The 26,746-nt window shown below is 44.2% G+C and overlaps 1 protein-coding gene across 1 annotated transcript in view; it reads right to left on the reverse strand.

The window, feature by feature from the left end:
* Vps8 (VPS8 subunit of CORVET complex) overlaps positions 1-26,746 on the reverse strand; it is a 216,249-nt gene that overhangs the window by 102,450 nt on the left and 87,053 nt on the right. The window contains exons 24-30 of the mRNA XM_075968097.1: positions 23,031-23,082; positions 18,240-18,282; positions 16,140-16,212; positions 15,378-15,497; positions 9,491-9,562; positions 2,942-3,061; positions 1,878-1,934 (exon numbers count right to left, since the gene is read on the reverse strand). Coding sequence (XP_075824212.1) covers positions 1,878-1,934; positions 2,942-3,061; positions 9,491-9,562; positions 15,378-15,497; positions 16,140-16,212; positions 18,240-18,282; positions 23,031-23,082 — 537 coding nt within the window. The remainder of the gene's footprint in view (positions 1-1,877; positions 1,935-2,941; positions 3,062-9,490; positions 9,563-15,377; positions 15,498-16,139; positions 16,213-18,239; positions 18,283-23,030; positions 23,083-26,746) is intronic.

Here is a 26,746-nt window from a genome sequence, read left to right on the forward strand (position 1 = left end):
TAATCCTCAAAGCTGCCTTGGACACATACACTGCGGCTCATGCTCGCACACACAAAGTAAATAAATGTAATTTTTTGAAGTATGTCTGTCTGTAGGCATTACATTGTAAAGGGAAAAAGGCATTACTTATTTTTTATTCAAAACTGTTCCCTGTGAGGAGTAACAAGAGAGTAACGGGTAGGGTTGTGCAGGTGCCGGTGTGAGTGTGCAGGACTGCATAGAGAAAGAGGAAATGTCCAGGCGAAGCCCTCATCTTGACTGCTAACTAAACAAAAATGATTTTAACAACAAATGCTGATTGGGCAGAGCAGTCATTTTTGCTCTCACCTTATTCATTTACATAAATTTACATAAATGGCAACAATCATATCAGAACTGCTTGGGGAGCTAATTATCGACTCTGGGCACATGGCTGGAAAACACTGAGACTACTGCGTGAACCAAATCTGATACGTGACAACCGGTGGGAGGAGTCCTGGGTTAGCAGGAAGGAAGTCGCCACATCCTAATCTGAATTTGACCTTGAACAACTTTTTATCAACTTTCAGTATTTCAGAGACTGAGCGGGGAGAGCCACGTGAATGGGGCACCTCTAATTAGTGTGGCTAAGGCTGTTTCTCAAGGTTTGGCTTTAATGTTCAGACTTGACGCATAAGCACTAACAGCAAAGCTGAAAAGGAAACACACCGCATTAATTCACTTTCTGTCAACGATGCCTGTTATTCTCAGCAGTTATATCTCACACCAAGCACACCGCGATCCTCCCTCACGGTATAGACAAACAGGTATATACAAAATAAAAGTTCCCTCGCTGCTATTTGTACTCAGTGTAGTTAACAGGAAATCAAACGCTGGCCTTGTTCTCAGGCAGTCTGCACGGGTGGGTGGCCGGGGAAAGGCAAAGCGGCTAGAGTTCACGGCTGCCAGCCTACTTCGCGGAGTCCCCATGTCCGGGCCGTGCACTACACCCAGGAAAGCCACTCAACAGCCACGACTCTAAATCCCTGTGACTTATACTTACTATTTCAAGTGGGCTGGCTTAGCACCCACTATTTCAGTGCACAGGCTATGAAGGACCTCTCACGAAAGTGGCGTGAGAAGAAACGGTAGCCAGTACTGTCCCAGTGATTAACTGGGGTATGTGTGAGTAGGGAAGTGGATTCTAGTCCCCAAATGGCCGTGCGGCAGCACCTTAGTGTACCCCCAGAACTGAATGCGCCAACACTCAGGGTCCTGTAGTTTGTGGTTCAGAACAGAACCTTAGGAAGAGTGGCAGAACAAACTGACTGCGGCTGGATGCAGGACGCTCTGTGGGGCTGGAGCTGCCTGGCCAAATCTGCACGCGTCTTCCTATCCACACTGAATGCCACCACCTGTGAGCTTGAGTCTGTCCAAACCATCTCCCTGTTGTGTAGCAGAGCTACTACAGCAGAGCCCTTTCTGGCTCTCTGTGAGAGTGCTGACTGACCTGAGACCATCCAGGAAGGTTCCAGGCGCACCTGGGGGTGTGTATCTTGACTAGGTTTGCCCTGGCCACGCTGTGATGGATTGTCTTGATGATGTTTGTGGAGTGGAAAGAGGAAAGAGTCACCCTACAGGGGACAGCCACCATTCTCTGTGCTTGAGTCCTGGACTGCAGGAAAAGGGAACCGCTGGCTCAGTGCCAGCTTTTGTCCATCTCTGCTTCCAGAGTGTGCGTTAACATAGTCAGCTGCCTCAAGGCCCTACAGAGAAAACTGCTCAGCCACGATGAACTAAAAGAAATTCTGTCTCCCTTAAGGGCTTTGGTTAGAGCATTTTGTCAATCAAGAGCAAAGGTAACTAAAACACACTTTTCCTCCCAGTCTCTAGCAAAGGATGCTAGCTAGCGCTCATACCTGCTGCCTTTCAGAGTGGCGGGAGTCATCGTCAGGGCTGCAGAGGAACTCGAGGACCTGGCCAAAGGTAACAGCAAAAATTATCCTTCCGTGTTGGCAATTCTCGCTCAGCTGTGACAAGCACCGCCCTGTGCAGTGTTGTCCCAGCTGATGGCAACTGTGTACAGCACAGCTTCAAGGAGGCCTACAATTTAGCATGTGTACCATACGCGGTTTTGTTTTTTATTAATTAATTTGTTTTTCAAGACAGCGTTTCTCTGTGTAGCCCTGGCTGTCCTGGAACTAACTTTGTAGAGCAGGCTGGCCTCAAACTGAAGAGATAAAAACTGCCTTTGCCTGCCCATGCTGGGATTAAAGGTGTGTGCCACCACCGCCTGGCTGCGTACACACATTTCGTTACCGTTGAGGAGTATAACTGAAAGCACTGCACTTTGAGGAAGCATAGACTTCAGTCAGGGTGCTTGAATCTGAATCCTATCCTAACATATGTAATAAGATTTCTGCTAGAAAAAAATAATAATCTGAGTCTGGCTTTAGACGAGTTGTTTAACCTTTCTGAGATTTCTCTGAAAAATGAGAAGTTTTAGACTGATTTTAAACCATCTGGCAGACTTGGTAACACACACAGCGCTCTCCTGGCTCTGAGAAGTGCTCCCCACAGCACAGTTATCACCGACTTCTGCAGACAACGGTAGTCTTCGTGCTCCCTGTGGACATGCAGGGAAGGGATGTTCACACTGACTGAGGAATGCCTGGAGACTCAAAGTCACGTAGAAAGAGACTAGGATTTTCCAAAGTAATCTCTTCTCCAAACCATCAATATGGTCTTACCATCAGTCAAAGTTAGCAAATTCAGAACAAGAAATTCTAGGCAACTCAGAGTAAACAAGTAACTGTTAAAAATAGAATACTGATAAGCCACCCTTCCATAATACTAGGCCCCTGGCAGAATCATATTGCCCAGAACACATCATTAAAACACACATCCCAAATTCAGACCCTGAACTTGAACACAGTCCCGAGAACAGAAGAAACCAGCCCCAGGTCTCACTGTAGACACTTACTTGGTCGAAGAGAGTTCTGTTCACAAACAAGGTATTGTCGGGCTTTGCAAGCTGCCGAGCGAGGAACGTGAAGAGACAACCCACTTGTGATGGAGTAAAGTCTGAATTCTCCACCATAACCTGGTGAGCAAAATGAACCATTTAGGCAATACTCCATCTAGTTTGAATCAAAAGCATGTGCACACACAGGCACACATGCATGCACACAAGCATACGCACACATACAGGAGCCTAATGAGTGAAGACTCACAAGAATATTCTTTTTTGTTTTGTTTTTTGTTTTTTGAGACAGGGTTTCTCTGAAGCTTTGGGGCCTGCCCTGGAACTAGCTCTTGTAGACCAGGCTGGCCTCAAATTCACAGAGATTCACCTGCCTCTGCCTCCCAAGTACTGGGATTAAAGGTGTGCAACACCACCGCCGGCTAAGAATATTCTTTTATGAGTGGTACAGGAGCCGGGCTCAGTACCGTCTTGAGAAGGAACAGAGCTCCGTGCACATTCTCAGGAAAACACCAGGGTGGTCTTGTCATGTTTCTAGTGAACGAGAGCTGCATTCCTGAAGAATTCAAAGAAACAATGATCGCTTCTCTCTGGGATCCTTGGCGACGCCTACTAAAATAATTTTCATTTCATTTTGCTAACCTTACTACAGATCTGCCTATCAACAAGGAAGAAGAATGCTGCTTTGGGGGTTAAAAGTAAAATTACCTGCCACTATGGAACCCCAGAAGGAAGGCAGTTACCGCTGCCTTTGTGGGGTGACTGCTATCTGCCGTGTCTGCAGACAGCCCTAAGGTGGCGGCTTGTGTTACCAATCGCAGTCATTCCTCTGGTTTAACTTTGCTCTCGTGTCCTATGTCCCCCAGTACACATGGCGCTATGACAGCAGCCTTTGACAGGGTGATGGGAAGCACGGATTGCCAACTTGACAGAATCTGGAATCACCTGGGCCACAGACCTCCGGGCATCCTGTGTGTGTGAGTATGAGGGTTATCTTGATTGTGTTAAGTGAGGTGGGGGACCTGCCCACTGTGGGTACCACCACTCCCTGGCTGGGATCCTATCTTAAATGGAGAAGGGGACTGAGAAGCAGCATTTGCAGTTATGAACGAAAAAGAAAGATGAGTCAGATACACATCCTAACATGTATAGTCAGATTACATCATTATAAATGTATAGTCAGATTACATCCTTATAAATTTATAGTCAGATTACATCATTATAAACGTATAGTCAGATTACATCCTTATAAATGTATAGTCAGATTACATCCTTATAAATGTATAGTCAGATTACATCACTATAAATGTATAGTCAGATTACATCCTTATAAATGTATAGTCAGATTACATCATTGTAAATGTATAGTCAGATTACATCCTTATAAATGTATAGTCAGATTACATCCTTATAAATGTATAGTCAGATTACATCACTATAAATGTATAGTCAGATTACATCATTATAAACGTATAGTCAGATTACATCATTATAAATGTATAGTCAGATTACATCCTTATAAATGTATAGTCAGATTACATCATTATAAATGTATAGTCAGATTACATCCTTATAAATGTATAGTCAGATTACATCACTATAAATATATAGTCAGATTACATCATTATAAACGTATAGTCAGATTACATCCTTATAAATGTATAGTCAGATTACATCCTTATAAATGTATAGTCAGATTACATCCTTATAAATGTATAGTCAGATTACATCACTATAAATGTATAGTCAGATTACATCCTTATAAATGTATAGTCAGATTACATCATTGTAAATGTATAGTCAGATTACATCCTTATAAATGTATAGTCAGATTACATCACTATAAATGTATAGTCAGATTACATCCTTATAAATGTATAGTCAGATTACATCATTGTAAATGTATAGTCAGATTACATCATTATAAACGTATAGTCAGATTACATCATTGTAAATGTATAGTCAGATTACATCATTGTAAATGTATAGTCAGATTACATCATTATAAATGTATAGTCAGATTACATCATTATAAATGTATAGTCAGATTACATCATTATAAACGTATAGTCAGATTACATCACTATAAAGTATAGTCAGATTACATCATTATAAATGTATAGTCAGATTACATCCTTATAAATGTATAGTCAGATTGCATCATTATAAATGTATAGTCAGATTACATCATTATAAATGTATAGTCAGATTACATCATTATAAACGTATAGTCAGATTACATCATTGTAAATGCAAAAAAAAAATGTGGAAGCCTAATGTTTAAAAAAAAAAAACCCACAACACAACAGTACATTGGATTCACAGTTACAGAAGGAATCTCTGAAAAAATGAGACAGAAACAGCTCCTAAGCAAAGCTCTGAAATTTTAAGTAGAACCTTTGGAAATAACAATGGAGAGAGGCGAGAACAATGGTGTGGGTACTGGGGGCAGCTGTCTGCCAGGGAAACCCCACGTTCTTCTGGGACGCAGAAGCAGAGAGAGGAGAAATCAGATGACAGCCTCGCTAATCTGGAAGACATGACACAAACCATGGGACGAAGGGGTGGGCTACAATCAGGACTGTGCTGGGAACTGTCCTGTGTACAGAGGGACACAATGTCAGGAGGCCAGTGTGTGAGGGCTGCACGGGCCCATGGGAGGAAGGGGTGGACTGAGATCAGGACTGTGCTGGGAACTGTCCTGTGTACAGAGGGGACACAGTGTCAGGAGGCCAGAGTGTGAGGGCTGCACGGGCCCACGGGAGGAAGGGGTGGACTGAGATCAGGACTGTGCTGGGAACTGTCCTGTGTACAGAGGGGACACAGTGTCAGGAGGCCAGAGTGTGAGGGCTGCACGGGCCCACGGGAGGAAGGGGTGGACTGAGATCAGGACTGTGCTGGGAACTGTCCTGTGTACAGAGGGGACACAGTGTCAGGAGGCCAGAGTGTGAGGGCTGCACGGGCCCACGGGAGGAAGGGGTGGACTGAGATCAGGACTGTGCTGGGAACTGGTCCTCTGTACAGAGGGGACACAGTGTCAGGAGGCCAGTGTGTGAGGGCTGCACGGGCCCATGGGAGGAAGGTCCCACACTGCAGCAGCAGTGATGGAACAGATGCTCAGTGCAGAGAGCAGCCAGGACAAGTGTTCCTGCATATGGAAAAACGTAAGCGTGACACACTTTGAGCATGATCAGTGGGCAGATAATCCTGCCATTAGCAAAGAAAGAATGCAGACATTTGTCACTGAAGATCCTGGATGTTGAGGGCTGTCAAGTTGGATTAACTGGGGTATTTACCACAAGTGAAGGTGTAGAACCCAGTTTATCCACTGTAAAACTTCCAAGTTCCTTCTGCTACCCTCCACTCAGAAAAAGAGATGTGAGATCTCGCTGCTATGAAATGCTCCCCCAGGGCCTAGGTCTGACTTACCTTCTTACTTGGTGGACAACATGCCCCTTCCTTTGCCCTCCTGCTTTAAGATGGCAGTCGGCCTTGTTCAAGTATACTATCATCGCCAAGTAACAGTACCAAGACACACAGCCCTGAGCTACACCTCCAGTTATACACTCCCAGTACATCTATGGTGCCAGTCAGCTACGTCACCACATAACACATGTTCCAGGCCGCGATCTTTAGAGAGCCTTCCCAGGCTTAGTCATCACCCTGCTTGGTGTCCAAGGCCCTTGTCTAGGACTCCAATCTCAGGACCCAGCTGGTGCTCCTCTCTGCCATTAGCCCTTCTTCTGCTCTGTAAGGCCGCAAACTGCCTGACTTTACACAAACATTTAAGAAAGTAGTTCAAGCTCATAACAGATTCCTTTGCCAACTCAGTAAGTGTCTAACTGATTCTATCTTATAATTTCATTTTTCCTCCAAAATACTTCAAAGGCCTTAAAAACCTTTCTAGGCATCCCTTGGTCTCTTGAGTTCTTTCCCTCTCTGCAACCACACAGCCCAAACCTCGGCTACCTGAACCCTGCCATTCATTTGTTCGTGTCCTCTCAAAACCTCCCTCAAAGCACACTTCAGCACACATACAACACTGTCACCAGAAACCAGTGGCCTCTATGTTCATGCCTTATTGATTCGAGGTGAATTGTATGAGGACAGCATGGAAGCACAGCCGCCTGCTGGCCGTCATCAGGAACTTCCTTCCAGACTACTGTAACTTCAAATTCAAATTCCAATTTGACCGACGTATAAATGTTTCCTAGACAGGTACCAGATTTCAGGCACTGGAGAGCACATGCTCTGGGCATCCTACAATGGGCTTCGGTGAATACGGTAAATACAGCACAACATAATAATACAATTAATATAACAAGTGCCACTACTAATAATCCTCAGTGCCTATCTTCAGGAAGCTCAAGTCGAGACAGGAAAATCTGTAAACAATTCCAATGCAGTGTGCAAGTGCAGCACAAGATCTCCTGAGAACATTGAGGGCCCTAGCCCGCAGAAGGGTGTGAGAAGACACAGAAGGCAGTCCAGAATCTATCAGAGAAAGGGCTGAAAGCGGCCTTGAGTAGCCGTGATGCTGACAGGGAAGCATGGGTGAAGAGCATGTAGAAGAGCGTGTGTGTGGAGGTGGGGGACAGAGAAGGAAAGGAACCAGCTAGAGAGTAGTCAGGGATCTTGGGTGTCACAGTAAACCACTTGGATGGATATAGCAATTGCTATATACTAGGCAATAGTTTAGATAGATTTTGTTCCCCAGGGTATACGAGCTGGAAGCTTGGTCTCACTTGTAAAAACGTGAAATCTTTGATAGGCAGGGCCTAGTAGGCAGAACCTAGGTATGGCAGACATTGCTCTGGGACAAGATTAATGCTGAGCTGTCACAAAAGGAGTTCACCTGATCCCTACAATCTCTCTCTGACTGCTTGACTTCCTCTCACATTCCCTGGTACTTGATGCCATTCACCATGTTGTAACAAAGTCGAGGAGACCTTTACTAGAAGCCGGACAGGAAAGGCTACCCATTTTTTTTTAATATTTATTTATTTATTATGTATACAATGTTCTGTCTGTGTGTATGCCTGCAGGCCAGAAGAGGGCACCAGACCTCATTACAGATGGTTGTGAGCCACCATGTGGTTGCTGGGAATTGAACTCAGGACCCTTCGAAGAGCAGGCAATGCTCTTAACCACTGAGCCATCTCTCCAGCCCCCAAGGCTACCCAATTTTATGCTTTCAGCTTCCAACACTGTGAGCTAAATAAACCCTTTTCTCAATAAAATCTCGGGTCTGTCTGATGGTAAAAGTGCACTACCACATTCTCTAGTATCTGTTCTTCCCTCCTAACCGATAAACACAAGTTCTCATCTTTAGCTGAGCATATGGTAACCCAGAATGCTTTGGTCTCTCTTAGTAGCTCTCAAAGATCTGGATAACGTGCTATAAGCAGATTTATAGTACGCAACTTCAAAGGCGTTTCCTTAAGGACACAGTTCCTTCTGGGTCTTGATGACATGAACTTGTTAGCTGCAGGGAACAGCTGGCCCGGAACAGCTACACTGAACCAGACAGAACCCATGTGCTAAGTGTAATAGAAACAGAGCGAACTCAATCCCTGGGGGTTCTGAAGCCACTCTACTGGATCAGATTGCCTATCTCCAGCTTTAAAAAGAATACATCTTTGTAATAGACTACTGTCACTTTGAGTTATCTCTCAGGTACAATTTAACTGCAAATGATCTAACAGAGAGCCACAGAAAAATACCAGATAGACGAAAGGCAGGTCTACAAATAGGCAGGCTATCTGGGAATGTAGACGAAAGTCTTTATATTAACCACCTGGATTTCACTGTAAATTCTGTTCTCATAGTCACCATTGCCTGTCTTACAAGGCTAATAGATAGCTGTGCGTATGCTCTGTATATCACCAAGAATACGACAGCTGCAGCGTGTTTATGCTACATATAACTAGAGGACATTTTAATTATGGCCTCTTGACCAAAGTAATCTAAAAGGAATAAACCTCTACTTTATGGGCAGATGAAGAGTGTTAACGCTAAGCTTTTAATGGAAACTTTCTGAAGAGCTGAGCCAACACAGGACAAGAACCCGTCTGTCTCTGCACGCACGCATAGCAACAGCACGGAGCCTAAAATAGGTCTTTGCCGACTCTGAAGCTGGATTGAGATAATCCTCAAATCATTTTTAAGTGTCACCATCATCTTAATGCCACAGCAGAACATGGTAATACCATAGTAACCAACGCAGGCTGGAAAGAGACAGAGATTCTTGGCATTAATTATTTCTTAAAGCTGTCTCTATTATTACATACAATCATACTAATAAAGCGATTACCACAATAAGCATTTCTAGAGGCTCATACACTGTACCCCAGCATTCAGTCTAACAGTGTGACACAGTAAGCTTTTTCAATTAATCACTAATATTTGAAGACTAAACACCATAATCTAATACTAGCACTGCAACAAATGGCTCCACTGAACAAACTGTTTCAAATCTTGCTATAAAAAGTTCAATTCGCTTAATACAGTGTCAATCAATAGAAAGACATGCAATCTTTGAATACTTGCTTTCAGTAAAATATCCACAATGCGTTGCTGGTATTCCACGGCTTGTTTGTCATTTTTGAAATCTTCAAAGGTCTAAAAGAGAGAAAGACAAAATTGAAAATAAGTGCTTTTTGCTAATTTTGGAAGGAAACAAATTGTTAAATCCCCCCCTTTATTAAGAAACAATAGAATTTATTTTCTTTTATAAAATGCCTCGATGATTATTAGAGCATTTGAGAAATAAAATGAGGATAATCTTTGTATTTTAAGGAATATTATCCAATAATATCCAGTAATTTCTTTAATTCAGATACATTTTGTGGAGAAAATATGCATTCAGAATGTTATCCACCCCAGCATGGTCAAAAGTAACTGGAGTCTCGTATGGCGAGTCCAAATATTTCAAATACAAAGAATGGCCACTCATAGGTGATGCTTCTTATATTACAGCAGCCAAGCTAGGAACACGGACAGAGCAGCTGTCCTTCCACAGAAATGACATAGTGTAAAGCCCACACAAATTCACAAATACGGTTTGTTTTTGCTAAGTGGTAGTGGCACATGTCTTTAATCCCAGCATTGATGAGGCAAAGACAGGTGAGTCTCTGAGTTCAAGGCCAGCCTGGTCCAGGATAGCCAGGGCTACACAGAAAAACATTGTCTTGAAAAAAAAAGATTTATTTTTAAATATTTGCTTTTACTATTTTTAATTACATGATTATATAACTTGCATAATTAATTACATTACATGTAATTATATATACACGTGTATATATAAGTACATACACGGGGGAGATAGTGGAAGTTGTCTACAAGAGTACAGGTGCCTGCAGAGGCCAGAGGTGCTAGATGCCCCTGGAGCTACAGGTGGCTGTGAGCCACTGACAACGGTGCTGGGAATTGAACTCAGGTCCTCTAGAACAGCAATACATGCTCTTAACCACTGAGCTCTCCCCAGCCACTCTTTAAGATTCATTTTTATTTCATGTGTATGAGTGCTTTGCCTACATGTATGTGCATCTACCACTTGCCTACCTAGGTCAGAAAAGGACATCAGTTCTCCTGTAACTGGAGTTACAGATGGCTGTGAGGTGCCACATAGGGGCTAGGAATCAAACCCAAGTCCTCCGCAAAAGCAGCAAGTGCTCTTAACCACTGAGCCCACTCCAGTCCCAGTTATGTCTTATATTTATGATAATGTATTTCTATTAAATTAAGCAGAAAACTACAGCATTTATTAATATGTCATGGCATTCTAAGGTCTTAAAATGAATATGATATATATAGTGTTGTTAAACAACCGAAGTGATTGAGGAAGAAAGCAAGGCAGTGCTACAAAAGAGCAGTCACAGATAAACACCAGGGGAACCTGGGATGCTAAACACGCAGGGTTGTCTGTTATGGGAAGAATGCAATGTTATCTGCCCAAAAAAGCTGGGGGCAGACATGCTTTCTAGCCTGGTGACCACACCAGATCCTTCCCCAGACCATTATCATAGACTTGTTTTTCTCAATCTATAGAACATGTCTTTATGGAAAAATGTTAAGTAATTGTTATTTGCTACTTTCAGAAGGAAACAAATTACTAAATTCTCCCTCATCTCTGTACTCTATGTACAGAACCTTTCTTTACAGAAGGCGACCCATGGAATCTCAATGCAGTCATGTCCGATCTTTATTTAACTTACTTTGTTCCTCAAGATTTACGTCTGATTTGTTGTACACATGAGACTGAGTTAATTATCACCAGGAAAATTTTCACCGAGTTGTTCTGCACTTAAATATGCCTATGATAAACCACTTGGGGTTTTTAAAGTCTGAACCAACACCAGCTACTGAGCTGTGTAGAACTGAACCTTCTTGCCTCCCTTTGACCATCACTCTGCAGGCCTGTGGAGGTCACAGAAACGTCTGCAAAACTGGGCACCCTGGAACCAAGTCCTTAGGACAGAAGGGTGCAAAGCCGCAGGCTTAGTCACTACTCAGATTAGTACTTGGAAATAACTGAAATGCCACTTACTGCCATGAAAAAATTATTTTCATGATTTCTACAATTAAGAAAAAGGGTTTTCAGGGATAGGCACTTTAAAATAATCATGGTTTACAGCTGTGCAATTCACAATAGCCAGGAAATGGAGCCAGCTTTGGTGCTCATCAACAGATGAATGGATAGAGAAAATGTGGACCATACACACAACACAATTTTATACAGCCATAAAGAAAAATGAAATTAGGAAATCTGCAGGAAAATGAATGTAATTGGAAATCATTATGTGAAGGAAATAAGCCAGACTCACAAAGATAAACATTACATGCTTTCTTCACATGCAGAACGTAGTTTACAGTGTCTGTGGATCTGCGTGTGTGTGTGTGTGTGTGTGTGTGTGTGTGTGTGTGTGTGTGTGTGTGTGTGTGAATTTACAAATCCATGTTGTGGGACGTGATCTAGAAAGAGGGTTATGGGAGGTAGAAGAGACCAGAAGAGACCACCAAGGAAGGTGACAGGATACATGTGAGGGGACTTACTGAGGAAAAGAATTGGCTGGGAGGAGGACCACGGGGAGAGGAGCAGACGAAAACAAAGTATAATGAATGCATGTATGAAGATGCCATGAGGAAACCAAGGACTTAATATGATAATCTAAAAAATTTTTAATGTATTTTAATAATAATAAATGTAAAAAATAAAGAAAAATAATTATGGCACGGCTTCTGAAAGGCCAACATTTTTAAGCCTAATTACCAGAATGAGTTACCATATCCTCCAAACAGTGCCAAGCACAGCACTTAAAAACACTGGATTCTGGGTGGCAACAAGAAAGCAGTATGTTACAAAAGCACTAACTAAGTCCATACAGGACTACACACAAAGGGATAGAACTGAGTTACATGGGGCACACTGAGCAGGAGGAGAAAAGACCCCAGAGCATCTTCTGCTGGTTTTCACTTAGCAGGCCTGGTTCTGAGGAAGGCTAAATAACATAGAAACGATGGTTGCTATGTTCCTGACGAAGGAAACAGACTGCATGTTGTCCTCATGGACGGTTTAAAAGAATCTGCACAGCCATGGGCTTTCAAGACTCTATCAGTTTTATTCAAGAACCTGCTAGCCTTTAAATGGACCACGGATTTTCTCTAATTTCTCTTTGCTCGGATTGGCATGCCTTCCCTTTCTATTTCTGCCTGGCACATGGCAGGCTTTAAAAACAACTACTGAGAACAAAACAGCTTTTCATCTACTCTCCTTTGGGCCTCCTGGCTGCTGCACCTGGTCCCCTTCCCCCTCCCCTCAGGGGAGAGTCCACTCTGGCCTCTCTCAGATGTCCCTGCCTCTGACTACGTCTCCCTCTCATCAATAATAAATTTTCTCCTCCACTACCAAAAAAAAGGAAGGGAGGGAGGGGAGGGAGGGAGGGAGGGAGGGAGGGAGGGAGGGAGGGAGGGAGGGAGGGAGGAAGGGAGGACAGCCATTGAAGTATCGAGTTAATTATTCACACAGAAAAATAAAATATGAGGTCACAGGAACATTTATTAATCTGGAAAGTTCAACCAGAGATATTTCTTTACTTAAATATGTGAAGTACATCGTAAATATGACCCTGTCTGAGGACAAGAGAATGGGTAAGAAAATATCTCAGTTCCATCTTCTGACATTAGAACATGAAGCACACACACACACACACACACACACACACACACACACACACACGAACAAACACACGAACATATTCTCCCTCTTCCTCCCCGCTTCCTCCCTCCCTCATCCCAGGCTGCTACAGCCAGATGTCACTCAAGATGCAGAGAGTCCCATTTGCTATGAAGTATTATTCAACTGCTAATCAAAGGCATGGAGATTTAGCAGGTGTTGTAACAGTGAGATGTGAGAGAACCTCCACAGCACGTTCCTCCTGGCCGTCTCCAGCCACGACCCTAACTAAATGAAGGTGCCGTTCAGCTGGGACTCCACAGTCCACTCAACTGCAGCTAACTCTGCCACACTCATTACGTCTCCCTCAGAGCTCATCCGTACTGTAGACACCGGTGACATAACATATGGAATCAAGGTTGTACCACCTAGCCAAAAGCTTTTTAAAAAACAAAAACGTGGCGCTGGAGAGATGGTTCAGCAGTTAAGAGCACTGACTGCTCTTCCACAGGACCCAGGTTCAATTCCCAGTACCCACATAGTAGCACACAGCTGTCTGTGACTCCAGGATCTGACACCCTCACACAGACATGCATACAGGCAAAATATCATTGCACATAAAATAAAAGTAAATAAATTATGGGAAACAGTACTCTGATTTTTATAGCATTTTATAAATACAAAGAAACCCAACAAAAATACAAGGAAGGAAAGAGCTGCATTTCAACTCTTTACTCGCCTGCTGGAGCATTACTATTAAATGGGATCTCCTAATCCACACATGCATTCACACACACACACTACTAGATGGGTCTTCTCCTAATTCACACATGCATTCACACACACTACTAGATGGGTCTTCTTCTAATTCACAAATCATTCACACACACACACTGCTAGATGGGGTCTTCTCCTAATCCACACATGCATTCACACACACACTACTAGATGGGTCTTCTCCTAATTCACACATGCATTCACACACACACACACACTACTAGATGGGTCTTCTCCTAATCCACACATGCATTCACACACACACACACACTACTAGATGGGTCTTCTTCTAATTCACAAATCATTCACACACACACTACTAGATGGGGTCTTCTCCTAATCCACACATGCATTCACACACACACTACTAGATGGGTCTTCTCCTAATCCACACATCATTCACACACACACACTACTAGATGGGTCTTCTTCTAATTCACAAATCATTCACACACACACTACTAGATGGGGTCTTCTCCTAATCCACACATGCATTCACACACACACTACTAGATGGGTCTTCTCCTAATCCACACATCATTCACACACACACTACTAGATGGGTCTTCTCCTAATTCACACATGCATTCACACACACTACTAGATGGGTCTTCTCCTAATCCACACATGCATTCACACACACACACACACACACACACACACACACACACACACACACACACTACTAGATGGGTCTTCTTCTAATTCACAAATCATTCACACACACACTACTAGATGGGGTCTTCTCCTAATCCACACATGCATTCACACACACACTACTAGATGGGTCTTCTCCTAATCCACACATCATTCACACACACACACTACTAGATGGGTCTTCTTCTAATTCACAAATCATTCACACACACACTACTAGATGGGGTCTTCTCCCAATCCACACATGCATTCACACACACACTACTAGATGGGTCTTCTCCTAATCCACACATCATTCACACACACACTACTAGATGGATCTTCTCCTAATCCACACATCATTCACACACACACTACTAGATGGGGTCTCCTAATTCACACATCATTCACACACACACTACTAGATGGGTCTTCTCCTAATTCACACATGCATTCACACACACTACTAGATGGGTCTTCTCCTAATCCACACGTCATTCACACACATACTACTAGATGGGTCTTCTCCTAATCCACACATGCATTCACACACACACTACTAGATGGGTCTTCTCCTAATCCACACATGCATTCACACACACACACTACTAGATGGGTCTTCTCCTAATCCACACATGCATTCACACACACACACTACTAGATGGGTCTTCTCCTAATCCACACATCATTCACACACACACTACTAGATGGGGTCTTCTCCTAATCCACACATCATTCACACACACACTACTAGATGGGGTCTTCTCCTAATTCACACATGCATTCACACACACACACACGCATCTTTGGATCATCTGGAAATATTTTAAGAATCACAGTGCCCCTTACCAGTGCCAACACGTTCAGAAATTCTCTTGTGTCAAAGTGTAGCAAAGTCCGAACATACGGATAGACTTCTTCCTCAGAGGACGCTTCTACGGAGTGCAGCCGGATCAGAAACTCAAACACCTGCGGGTCGGAAGCAACTGTCGATTATCTCCTGGCAGCTGCCATCTCACAGGAGCAAGGGTCCATGTGAAGGGAACGTAGGCGGGCTGAGCGTCACTTGAAACTGCCACCGCGTCCCACAGTGTTTCTTTTAAATCCTCTCTTAACCACTGCAGATTCTTGTCCTTAGAGTGGAATTCCTGAGTTATGTTTAATGTCTAACTGTAGTGTGTCTGCAGCCATTGCACTGGCTAGCTTTATGTCAACTTGACACAAGCTAGAGCCAATTGAGAAAAATGCCTCTGTAAGATCAGGCTGTCGGTAAGCCTACAGGACGTTTTCTTAATTACTGATTGAATAGCAGGTTCAGTTCATTGTAGTCTGCTTGGGCTGGTAGTTCTGGGTTCTAAGAGAAAGCAGGCTGAGCAAGCCAGTAAGAAGCTCCCCTCCATGGCCTCTGCTTCAGCTTCTGCCTCCAGGTCCCTGCCCTGATTGAGTTCCTGTCTCGACTTCCCTCAGAGAGGGAGTGTGTTATGTAAGTTGAAACAAACCCTTTCCTCTCCAAGTTGGTTTTATTGATGGTGTTTAACACAAGAAAAGCCCTAACTGAGACAGTCATCTTATGAGGCTCAGACAGTAAAAACACTGTATAACAATACTCACCTGGTTTTTAACCAAAGGAACAAGATCTTCAGGGATGTCACCGAGGGGGTAGGCACGACCTGCCAGGCAACAGCTGGAAAACAAGAAGAAGAGGTCTGATGGCCCATGAGGGGATAACATCACATGAGTAACAGTTTCAACCCTGAGACACTGCTTCCGTAGTGACACAGACTCAGGTCAGGTCAGGGTCACAGCCAGGTCCCTGCTGCTCTGCAGAGCTGAGACCAGATAAGGGCAACACGTACTTCCAGAGGCCAGAAGAAAGGGTCAAAAGAGAAGAAGGCTGCAGTGATTGGTCCAGAAAGGAAGCTGACATATAAACTGCCCTCACAAGTCAGGTTTATTGTAATTAAAGTTCCTCAAGGCCATGATGGGGCCTCAAGGTGGGAAGAAAACATTAGACAGAAACAATAAAATATGGAAATCTGAACATGATGGGGCCTTAAAGGGAAGGAGAGACTTCCCTTTAAATTCTGGAGATGCCTTGCATTATGAGAATGAGAGATGGGGCAGAGGAAGCGGGGGAAGAGGAGGGGAGAGGGGGAGGAGGAGGGAGAGGGGGTGGGGGAGAGGGGAGAGAGAGAATAAAAATGAAAGAGCTGCCATGAGCAGGATGAGGAGGGAGGCCAGAGGAACCGCTACAGCCAGCCAGCTTCATCTCTGGTCCCGAGGACTCTGGACCAATCCCCCAAACAACAGCAACGTCGGACTTGTCTTTTAGAGTGGGAGAAGCTTGTCACTTGAGTCAGCACCGCATGGGGGACCTGGCAGGGAGCACGGTAGAGCCAGGCGCCATAACCTGAGAGCTGTCAATCACAGTGCAGCCTCCTAACTCTCAATTCCAGGGAGCAATGGAGGGAGTCTGGCTTGACTCAGACTGTGGAGTCAGGTCTGAAGGTGCAGGCCCATGTTCTACAAAGGCTTCTGAACTGTTTCACAAGAAAGCTTCCAGAGAGAACCATACTAACACTTAAACACCACATGGTAGCATATAAATATGCGTAATTTTTATGTTTTCAAGTACTAGTTCAAGGAAAAATATAAAGATGATACTCAGTTCAGAAAACATGGGTGATGGGGGGGCAGCAACTTGCATCCTGTGTCTGAGCAGGGGCCTCCATTCCTGTACCTCACTCAAGGGCAGTAGCAATAGGAACCCTCCATCAAAGACTTGATATCGAGAAGGAACCTAATGGTACCATTCAACTACAGTTTGCCTGTTAGAGGCCTGATAGCCTCCAAGACTTTAAGACTAGAGGTTTCATGGTGGTGGGTAAAACACAGAATGAGCTGTGGGGATGAGCTGGGGTAACCACTGCATCTGAGAAAGAACTTGCCCTGGAGCTTCACCTCTGAATCAGAATTTCTTTAAAAAAATTAATGATCTTAATTATTTATGCAGATCTGCATATGTCTCTTAATTAACTGTTTTAGGGAGGGATAGGGACAAACTTTACACCTCTAAGATTCCGTCATCATTTTTAATAACAGAAACAACTTGGTACCATATATTCTAGAGTTTAGAATATGATAATAAAGTGCCGGGTAACTGTTGCTGTGTCCTTACTAGTGAACCAATCTAAGAGGTGTGAAACTGGCCAACGTCTACTCCAATGCCACAGGAACTAAAATGATGCCGAGAGGGTCGGCCGCCTCCCGCCTTCCTGCCAAGCAGCCACATGGCCAGTTCCACCAGGACCGAGCCTTTATACTCTACTGGAATGAACCCTCTTCTACAGGTAGGGACATAAACAGTACAGTTTCACCTCTGTTACTAATGTCTCTGTGACTTAAGCAAACCTCTTGTCCTTATTTGTAAAACGGGGTAACATCACCCAGACCTTCTGGAGGAAAAAGGAGAATACACTAAGTGGCAGGTCTCTCGCCACCAACAGAGAATTCTTCCTGGGGACTAGCGGGCACTGTCAGGAATTAGTGTCTATCGGGAATAACACAAAAAGCTTCGGATACTGCCAGACATGGAACCTGCCCTACGTAAAATAGCTTTGAAAGATTGGAAAACACTACACAGACAGGATATTGTCATACCACCTCAGACACGGGGAGTCGGGGGACAGTCGGACACATCAGAACTCTCACCTGATGTACACCAGGAGCTTGTTGCCCATAACAACTTGCTCATCTGAAACAGAAAGAAAAGCACTGAGCACGTCTCTCCCTGACCTTTTCAGAGCTGTGACGTCTATGTGGGGGAAAACTCTCAAAGTTGGCCTTAGCAGGAAGTAAATATGTTTCCAAATAACATAAAAGTGAGATGACGATTACTGCCACGCATTAAATATTCCATTTGACTGTATCTGCAGACACGGGCAGAGTTAAGTAGACGCTTATGTATTGCTGTCGACAGCCTGGGGACAGGGAAGGGGAGAAAAGCTGGCGACATGTAGACCATGGCCAGTTACCACTGAGATGCAGTTATGGTGTGTTCTCATTGGTCACACTAACACCTACCACCCACGTGCACAGGGCGCAGGAGACCATGTTTCCAAATGCTTAGAGAATAAGCCTTGACGAAAGAGCCTATTCTATATTCTAAACTATGTTTAAGAGATTCTGTGATTTGGTGAGACTTTTAGAACACAGAAAATAATTCGATGAGTTTCTAGCCTAAGGGGTAAAGGATGCACGTGATGGACCACCATCAATAAGGTGAGGTGCCTGGGACACTGTGGAGGGAAGGGTGTAGGCAGCTGTTATTGGTAATGAAGAGCTGGAACTTCTGGTTCTGTAACACGAATCCTAGATATAATTCAAGGAAGAAAATCTCTTTATTAGTATCTTCAAAAATACGAAAACTCTGTGATGTTCCTACAAATAAAATTGAACTTCTCAAAACCAGATGAATAGTTATGTTTTGCTTTAATTAAAGGTGTTATTTGATCCACCCCAACTCATATGACACACGACAGCAATCACCTCATGATGCACCAAGTTCAGCTTCATTGACTGATTCAGCGCATGCGTGCATGCGTAAGTGCATGCCAGTAGGTTTGAAGAGAATTCTGGGAGCTGGAGTCACTTCTCTCCTTCCACTGTGTGGGTCTAGGGTTTGAATTCAGCCTTGGCAGCAAGAGCCTTTACTTACTGAGTCATCTTGCTGGCACAAGATTTTGTAAATACTTTAGTTGTTTAGTTGTTAGAAATCTCAGGAAGAGTATATCTAGCTTGTAGTATATTCCTAGTGAGCTGAATCTATGAATTAGCATGCCCCTCTCTGCCATCCCCTTCTCAGGAGCTCCTCTGGAGAGGGAAGTCTGTGATCTGGCCTCTAAGCAGCCAGCATAGTGTCTGACACGCAAGCACGTGGTCAGTGGATGTGCAGAGACAGTAAACAAAATCTAATTCGCTCTCCACTGCTCAAGGCTTCCCGGTGTGTTCTAGAGTTTTGTCATAAAAACTCAATAACTCCATCTAGATTCTTCAGTGCAATATTCCACATCCATTTATGGTAGATTTATGTGTAAAAGCCAACTTTCAAGCCTGTTTCAGTAATATAAGGTTTGGGCTATAATTAAATATAACAGATTAAGACTGAACGAAATGACTCCTGCCCCCATCATTGTAAACAAACAAAAATCCCTGCAAGCTGGCACTTAATACACAAAGTAACTATGTGGATTTACAGAAGAGCAAGAAGATGCTAGCAACCTGAGGACACCCAGAGTTCTCTTCTCTTGAGGCCTTTCCCTTAGGATTAAGTACACTGTGACACCTGAGACAACACTCAGGAAGACTTCTAGTTTCTCTAGCTTAAGTGACAGACAGAAATCCCAAGAATGTGGGCCTAGTCTGCATGAGGCCCTAGGGTCAAGCACACCACCAACCTGGCAGCTCCCTTAAGAGCCATTCTTTTTTTTTTTATTAATTTATTTATTTATTAAAGATTTCTGTCTCTTCCCCGCCACCGCCTCCCATTTCCCTCCCCCTCCCCCAATTAAGTCTCCCCCCAGCCCGAAAAGCAATCAGGTGCACGCACTGGCTTTGTGGGAGCCTAGGCAGTTTGGATGCTTAACTTACTAGACCTGGATGGAGGTGGGGGTTCCTTGGACTTCCCACAGAAGAGCCATTCTTATTACAGCTGCCCGACAAAATGAACTAGGAACTACTCAGTGGGGAAACAGCAGAATCCAGAGTCTCCACACGACCGTTTTCACCCAGACCCAGCACCCCTCGAGAGGAGAGCACTACTCTTAGGGCACTGTGAGAACAACCACTGCAGCTGCCTGAGGCACTGCTATCACTGAGGACTAAGAAGGATGAATCTGCCAAGGGTTTAAAAACCCAACGTACTCCTGGGATCCCAGTCGCACAGCACACTTGAGAGCTGCACACACCCAGGGAAGACCAGAGGCCGACGCTGAAGCTCTGCCCATGAAGGCCAAAGGAAAACTCTAACCTGTCAGGGAACTGAAAACCCCTAAACAAAAGAATCAAGTAGGTCTCCCTGACCGCTATTAGGGGAGGAACGTGGTCTGATATTCTTGGGTGCAGTCAGTCTCAGGGCCATGACCTTCTGCTACTGTAGACAGTTACCATGAAGGGAGGTCCTCACAAGTCCCAGCAGAGTCAGCACCACACTATTGGGTGTCCAGATCTGAAGACTCAGAAGGAACCAAGACAACTACTGAACCAATGCAGGAAGGCAGAAAACAATCACCTTAAAATGCACTGTCTGCCATGACTGGGTCTGGACTCTGTGTCCCTGGTGAGAAAGTGACAAGTGGATTGTAGGTGGCATTTTCAGAAGGAAAGGTGATGGAGACAATATGGTGAGGAGCTGATGGTGGCTGAGAAAAGAGACCATCAGGCACCATCATCCTAGTCTGGGACTGCCTCAGATGAACTCAGAAGAGGTCCATGCGCCACAGGACCGTGTCAATGCCTAGGCTACAATGATCACTTTATCAGAGGTGTAAAATCCTGAGCTTGTCACCCAGGATCTACCAGCTTGTTAACTAGAAAAAACAACAGACAAACAAATGTCATGTGAGATTCCTGGTCAAAGACTTAGGGGACAAGGATCCAGATAAAGATCAACAGGTTCTGATGGTCTTAGGGTTTCTATTGCTGTGACCACAGCAACTCTTAGAAAGGAAAACATTTCAATGAGGTGGCAGCTTACAGTTCAGAGGTTTAGTCCCTTATTAACATGGTGGGACATGGTGGTGTGCAGGCAGTCATGGTGCTGGAGAGGGAGCTGAGAGCTCTACATCTTGTGTAGGCAACGGAAAGTGGTCTAAGCCACAGGGCATGGCTTGAGCATGAGACCACAAAGCCCACCTCCACAGTGACACACTTCCTCCAACAAGGTCACACCTACTCTGACAAAGCCTCACCTCCTAATAGTGCCACTCCCTTTGGGGGCCATACTCTTTCAAATCACCACACTGACAATGTCAATCCCTGGAACTGTACCACTGGCTAGAGTGTAGATCCTGCACAGACTTAATGAGAGCAGCCACCAGAGGGCTGAAAGGGTGGGTAGGAGTGAAAGGGAAAGATTAGTATCTGTGCAGTTACTGATGGCGAGAGACAGAAAAGACCCACAGAGCAGCAAAGGAGCCCTAGCGGGAGATGTACTGACACTTCTCTCTGATTGCACGAAGACCACAGTTTAAAAACTGTGGAGAACGGGGCTTTTTGTGCACAGTTTGGTGGCCGCAGCTTATCTCTGGGTAGCCTAAGCAGAAGCTGGTGTGCCTGCTCCTGATGGAGCAAGTGGCCTCTGAGTAAGCAAAATCCTTCTCAGGTTTGTCTTCTGAGTTTCCCAGGTACAAATGCTTCTTCCTAATGCTTGCACTGTGTGACTTAGCAATTTTCATAAACAGCAACTTCCACATGGAGTCAAAACCTTCAATGCAGCTCACAAACTTTTGAAAAGCAATAAAAAAATTAATTTATACTGTTGCTTCAGTTCAGCTAAATGGCAATTAGGAGAGTCTGGTGGGGATCTACTTTCCCACTTGAACTAAAGTAATTTTGATATATAATGCTACCAGGTTATTTACCATGAACAAAAGACATTCTGATAACAGTTACCAAGTCTTTAAGAATTACTTCACAAAAGGAGTTAGGCTATATTAAATTTGAAACATAAAATATCATCACAGATATAAGCAATTTGAAGATGTCCCATGAAACTGCCATTCATCCAAATGATAAACATTCTCTGAATATTAGCTATAAAAACTGGAAGAACTGAGGCATGAGACAGAACAATGAAATAACAGTAAAGATTTCTGTACCAGTTTTCAATAAAGCAATTACAGAAGACAGGCAGGACCTGGAAGACTTACACAAAACCATAAGCCAATACCAGAAAATCCCACCAAACAGAATACTTTCAACACGTTCCCGGGTGTAATTGGAACACCTCTAAAACAGACCGGACACTCAGCCATAAAATAAATCTCACTACAGTTCAAAAGGCAGACACATATTGATGCGCCTTTCCTAATGAAATAGGAAATCCATATCAGAATAAAATGTAGGAGGGGCTGGCAGCATGGTTCAGAAGTGAAGTGCTCGCCGTGCAAGCATGAGAGCCTGAGCCTGGATCCCCAGCAACCATAGAAAAGCATACTGTAGCTTCAGCACTGCCAGGCACACCCCAGAACTGGCTCGCCAGCATTACCCAAGCAGACAACTCCGGGTTCAGACAGAAACCCTGTCTCTAGAAGAAAGGTGGGGGAGGGCCAGCGAGACAGCTCGGGGGTGAAAACGCATGTTGTCTGACCTGAAACCCAAGTGAACGTGGAAGGGGAGAAGCAGAGGACTCTGCAGTGCTGCCCACTGACCTCCACATGTGCACTGTGGAGCATGTGTCCCCCATCAAATATGTCAGTCACAACGTAACAAAGAAAGTCATACCTGTAAGAGTTTTTCCTGCATTCAGAGGAGGGGCAATGACTTTGAACAGTTTCTAAATTCAAACAGAAAAATCATCATCATTTTAAAGCACAATATTTTAAAAAATAATCAATAACATTAAAGTTATCAATCCTTTCTTTGATGGAGTTATTTGCTGTTGTGCTTAATACAAAACTTGCTATGAACAGAGCTATTCAGAAGAATCACCAGGGAAATGCTGAAGCCACGCTCTAATTTAATAAACCCCAGCTACATGAAGGTCTTTGTGGAGATTGTGGTTTTTCATATAAAAAGCATCCCAGGTTCAGAAAGAGCTTTAGTGTTCAAAAGAATAGTAATCAGATGAAGGACACCATCCCAGTGAGTGGTAAAGACACTGCCCACGGGGGTCATCTCAACAGCTGCAGCCCAACATTACCTATGCAACCTCAACCCACAGACCCAAAGAGATCATGGCCAGGGTCTTCCAGAGGAATTCTTGTCTGGTTTTGGAGATAAGATCTTACTCTGCAGCTCAGGACGGCCTATAATTCATAGCAATCCTCCTGCCTCAGCTTTAAGTACAGGGATTCTAGGCGTAAGTCACCATGCCCAACATTCCTGACTAGAGAGAAATTGCCTTCTTAACAACGACATTTATGAATATTTATTATCTGAGATACAAAGAGTCAGCCCCTCGAAGTGGTTTATCTTGCTCCCTTCGTCACACTAGGGTAACGACTAAGGGCCCTTACAGAATCACCCTGGTGGCTCTGGACATTCAATTGCTTCAAGCCCCTTGCTGCACTTGTCATTGTAACCAAACACAAGAACTGCTTACCACGATTAAGGCAGGTTCACAAGTTTTATACACAACTTATTTTCATCCACCTTACTTTGTTTTTCAATTGAAAATAAAAACTTTTAATACAATATATTCTGATCACAATTTCCCTTCCCCAAACTCCTCTGAGATCCTTCCCACTCCATACCTTCTTTCTCTCTCTTTAGAAACAAAGAGAAAAGGCCCGGTGGTGGCGCATGCCTTTAATCCCAGCACTTTAATCCCAGGGAGGCAGAGGCACAGGGATCTCTGTGAGTTCAAAGTCAGCCTGGTCTACAAAAGCTAGTTCCAAGACAGGCTTCAAAGATACATAGAAACCCTGTCTCCAAAACAAACAAACAAAACGGAAACAAAAAGGAAAATAAAAACAAATCAGATTTTTTAAAAAGTAGAAGAAAAAGCATCTCCCCCTCTCCTACTCACACACACACAGCCATAAGAACACAAATGAGAAACCATAATATACAAGCAAATTACCAGTAAGGTTGAAAAATGCCCAAACAAAGCCATATGAAACAATAAATCTCAAAAGCTGCCACTGAGTTTGTTTAGGGTTGGCCATCCTCTGATGGGCATGGGGTTTGTGTACCCAGTGAGACTCCACTGGACTGATTGTTAGCACCAAGAAGTACACATTCACCTGTCCGTTAGCATCAAGAAGCACAAAAAACTGGAGCAGACACCTACAGTCCCAGCTAATTCCACTACTCAGGTGGTAGAGACAGGAAAATCCCAGGATGAGAAGCTAGCCAATGTAGAGAGACTCACATGGTTTAAAGGGAAACAAAGCAAAAAGCTCTCCTCTGGAAGCCCTAACTCTGCCCCTTTCCCTTCCGCCAGCCTTTACCTCTGCCTACTCGTAGAAGTAACCATTAGTGAGTGGTCAGCTCTAAGAACGAACCGCTAGCTGATGCTGACACACTGGATGGTCATGCTTTCTCCGCTCTGCATACTGCAGTGCCTTCCCCACTGCCCTTCACTCCCCTCCACATTCGGCCTTAAATTAGTAGAGGAGAGGACTTTCCTCCCGACACGAGGCACTGGGGAGATTTCAGTCTTTCATCCTGGAAAACCTAGCAATTTTCAAAAGATGCAAACTGTCTTTTAATGTAGACCTCTTCCGAACTAAGACAGCTAAGCCTTACACACTGAAAAAAGGAACCACGCCATGAACCCACTGCCTACTGCCCACGTCTCCAAACCACTCAGTAGCAAATACCAGGCTGCCCCGCCGAGACCCATTCAAGGCAGAAACTACTCTGAACAAGACAGGCAAGCTCAAAGCCATGTTCTACCTGACACGGCACGGCAAGCTAGAACCATAAACCAGACTGGAAATGAACAAAAGCAGATAAAATGAAACTGTCAAAAGCAACATAAAAATCCAGCAACCAGCCGGGCGGTGGTGGCTCACGCCTTTAATCCCAGCACTCGGGAGGCAGAGGCAGGTGGATCCCTGTGAGTTTGAAGCCAGCCTGGTCTACAAGAGCTAGTTCCAGGACAGGAACCAAAAGCTACGGAGAAACCCTGTCTCAAAAAAAAAAAAAAAATTCAGCAACCAGTTCAATTTTTTTAATTAACGTATTTTCTAAGTGTGTAGGGGGGCGGGGGTGGGGGTGAACGGCAGCATGTATGTACAGGTCAAAAGAGAACCTGGGAAAACTGGATCTCTCCTTCTACCATGTAGGTTCCAGGGATCAAGGTGAGGTTGCCAAGAGCCTTTACCCACTGAGCCATCTTACCAACCTTACCTCAACAACCATTTTTTATCAAAGTGGAATGAATGCCTCAAATTAGAACTTGCTTTAAGGAATTATTTTGAGAAAAACTGGACACCACATTAGTTCTTCCTAATGGTGGTCCTGAAGTGGCGTGACAACATTCTGATGTGAGGAAGGATGAGCCTTACTGAGGGGACAGTTGACACGATTAAAGCAAAGATCAGAGTCTCAATATCACCGACAGTCGGGGTTAGAAACTGACCACGGGAAAACGGTGTGACCAAAATCGAAGGTGGTGTGCTCAGACAAATGGTAACCGAACAATTGCTGGCCAAACAATGCTAAAGGGAGCGTCTGGCTCCTGGGGTACCTTTGCCACTACGGCAATGAGCAGGGACTGAGAAAGCCCCATGTATCTACGGTCACACCATCCAGAGACAAAAGCCTCTGTGCTCCTAGATTCTCCCAGGGAGGTAGGTGTCCTGGGAGACAGCAGCAGCACCAGGAAAGCCTCGGCATTCTGTAATCACAAAGCCACAGATAGCAGCTCACAGACTCTTGACGACTCTCAGGACCTCACAGACCACACTCAAGACAGCAGTGCCCACCAGCACTTCATTCCTTACTACAATTACATGAATTTCTTAGACCTTTTGGGAAAGTTACATAAAACTTAACAGAACTTAAAGTTAACAGTAGGCACTGATTCTGTTTACTGTTCCCTAATATTTAAATATTCACATATGCAACTAAAGACTCCTGAGGCTAAAGGTGTAGCTCTGTGGTAGAGAACACACAGCACACAGAGGTCCTGAGGATAAAGGTGTAGCTCTGTGGTAGAGAACACACAGCACACAGAGGTCCTGAGGATAAAGGTGTAGCTCTGTGGTAGAGAATACACAGCACACAGAGGTCCTGAGGATAAAGGTGTAGCTCTGTGGTAGAGAACACACAGCACACAGAGGTCCTGAGGATAAAGGTGTAGCTCTGTGGTAGAGAACACACAGCACACAGAGGTCCTGAGGATAAAGGTGTAGCTCTGTGGTAGAGAACACACAGCACAAATAGATCCTGAGGCTAAAGGTGTAGCTCTGTGGTAGAGAACACACAGCACACAGAGGTCCTGAGGCTAAAGGTGTAGCTCTGTGGTAGAGAACACACAGCACACAGAG

The sequence above is a fragment of the Microtus pennsylvanicus genome, chromosome 1, assembly GCF_037038515.1.
Source record: "Microtus pennsylvanicus isolate mMicPen1 chromosome 1, mMicPen1.hap1, whole genome shotgun sequence".
In the NCBI taxonomy this organism is placed as follows: Eukaryota; Metazoa; Chordata; class Mammalia; order Rodentia; family Cricetidae; genus Microtus; species Microtus pennsylvanicus.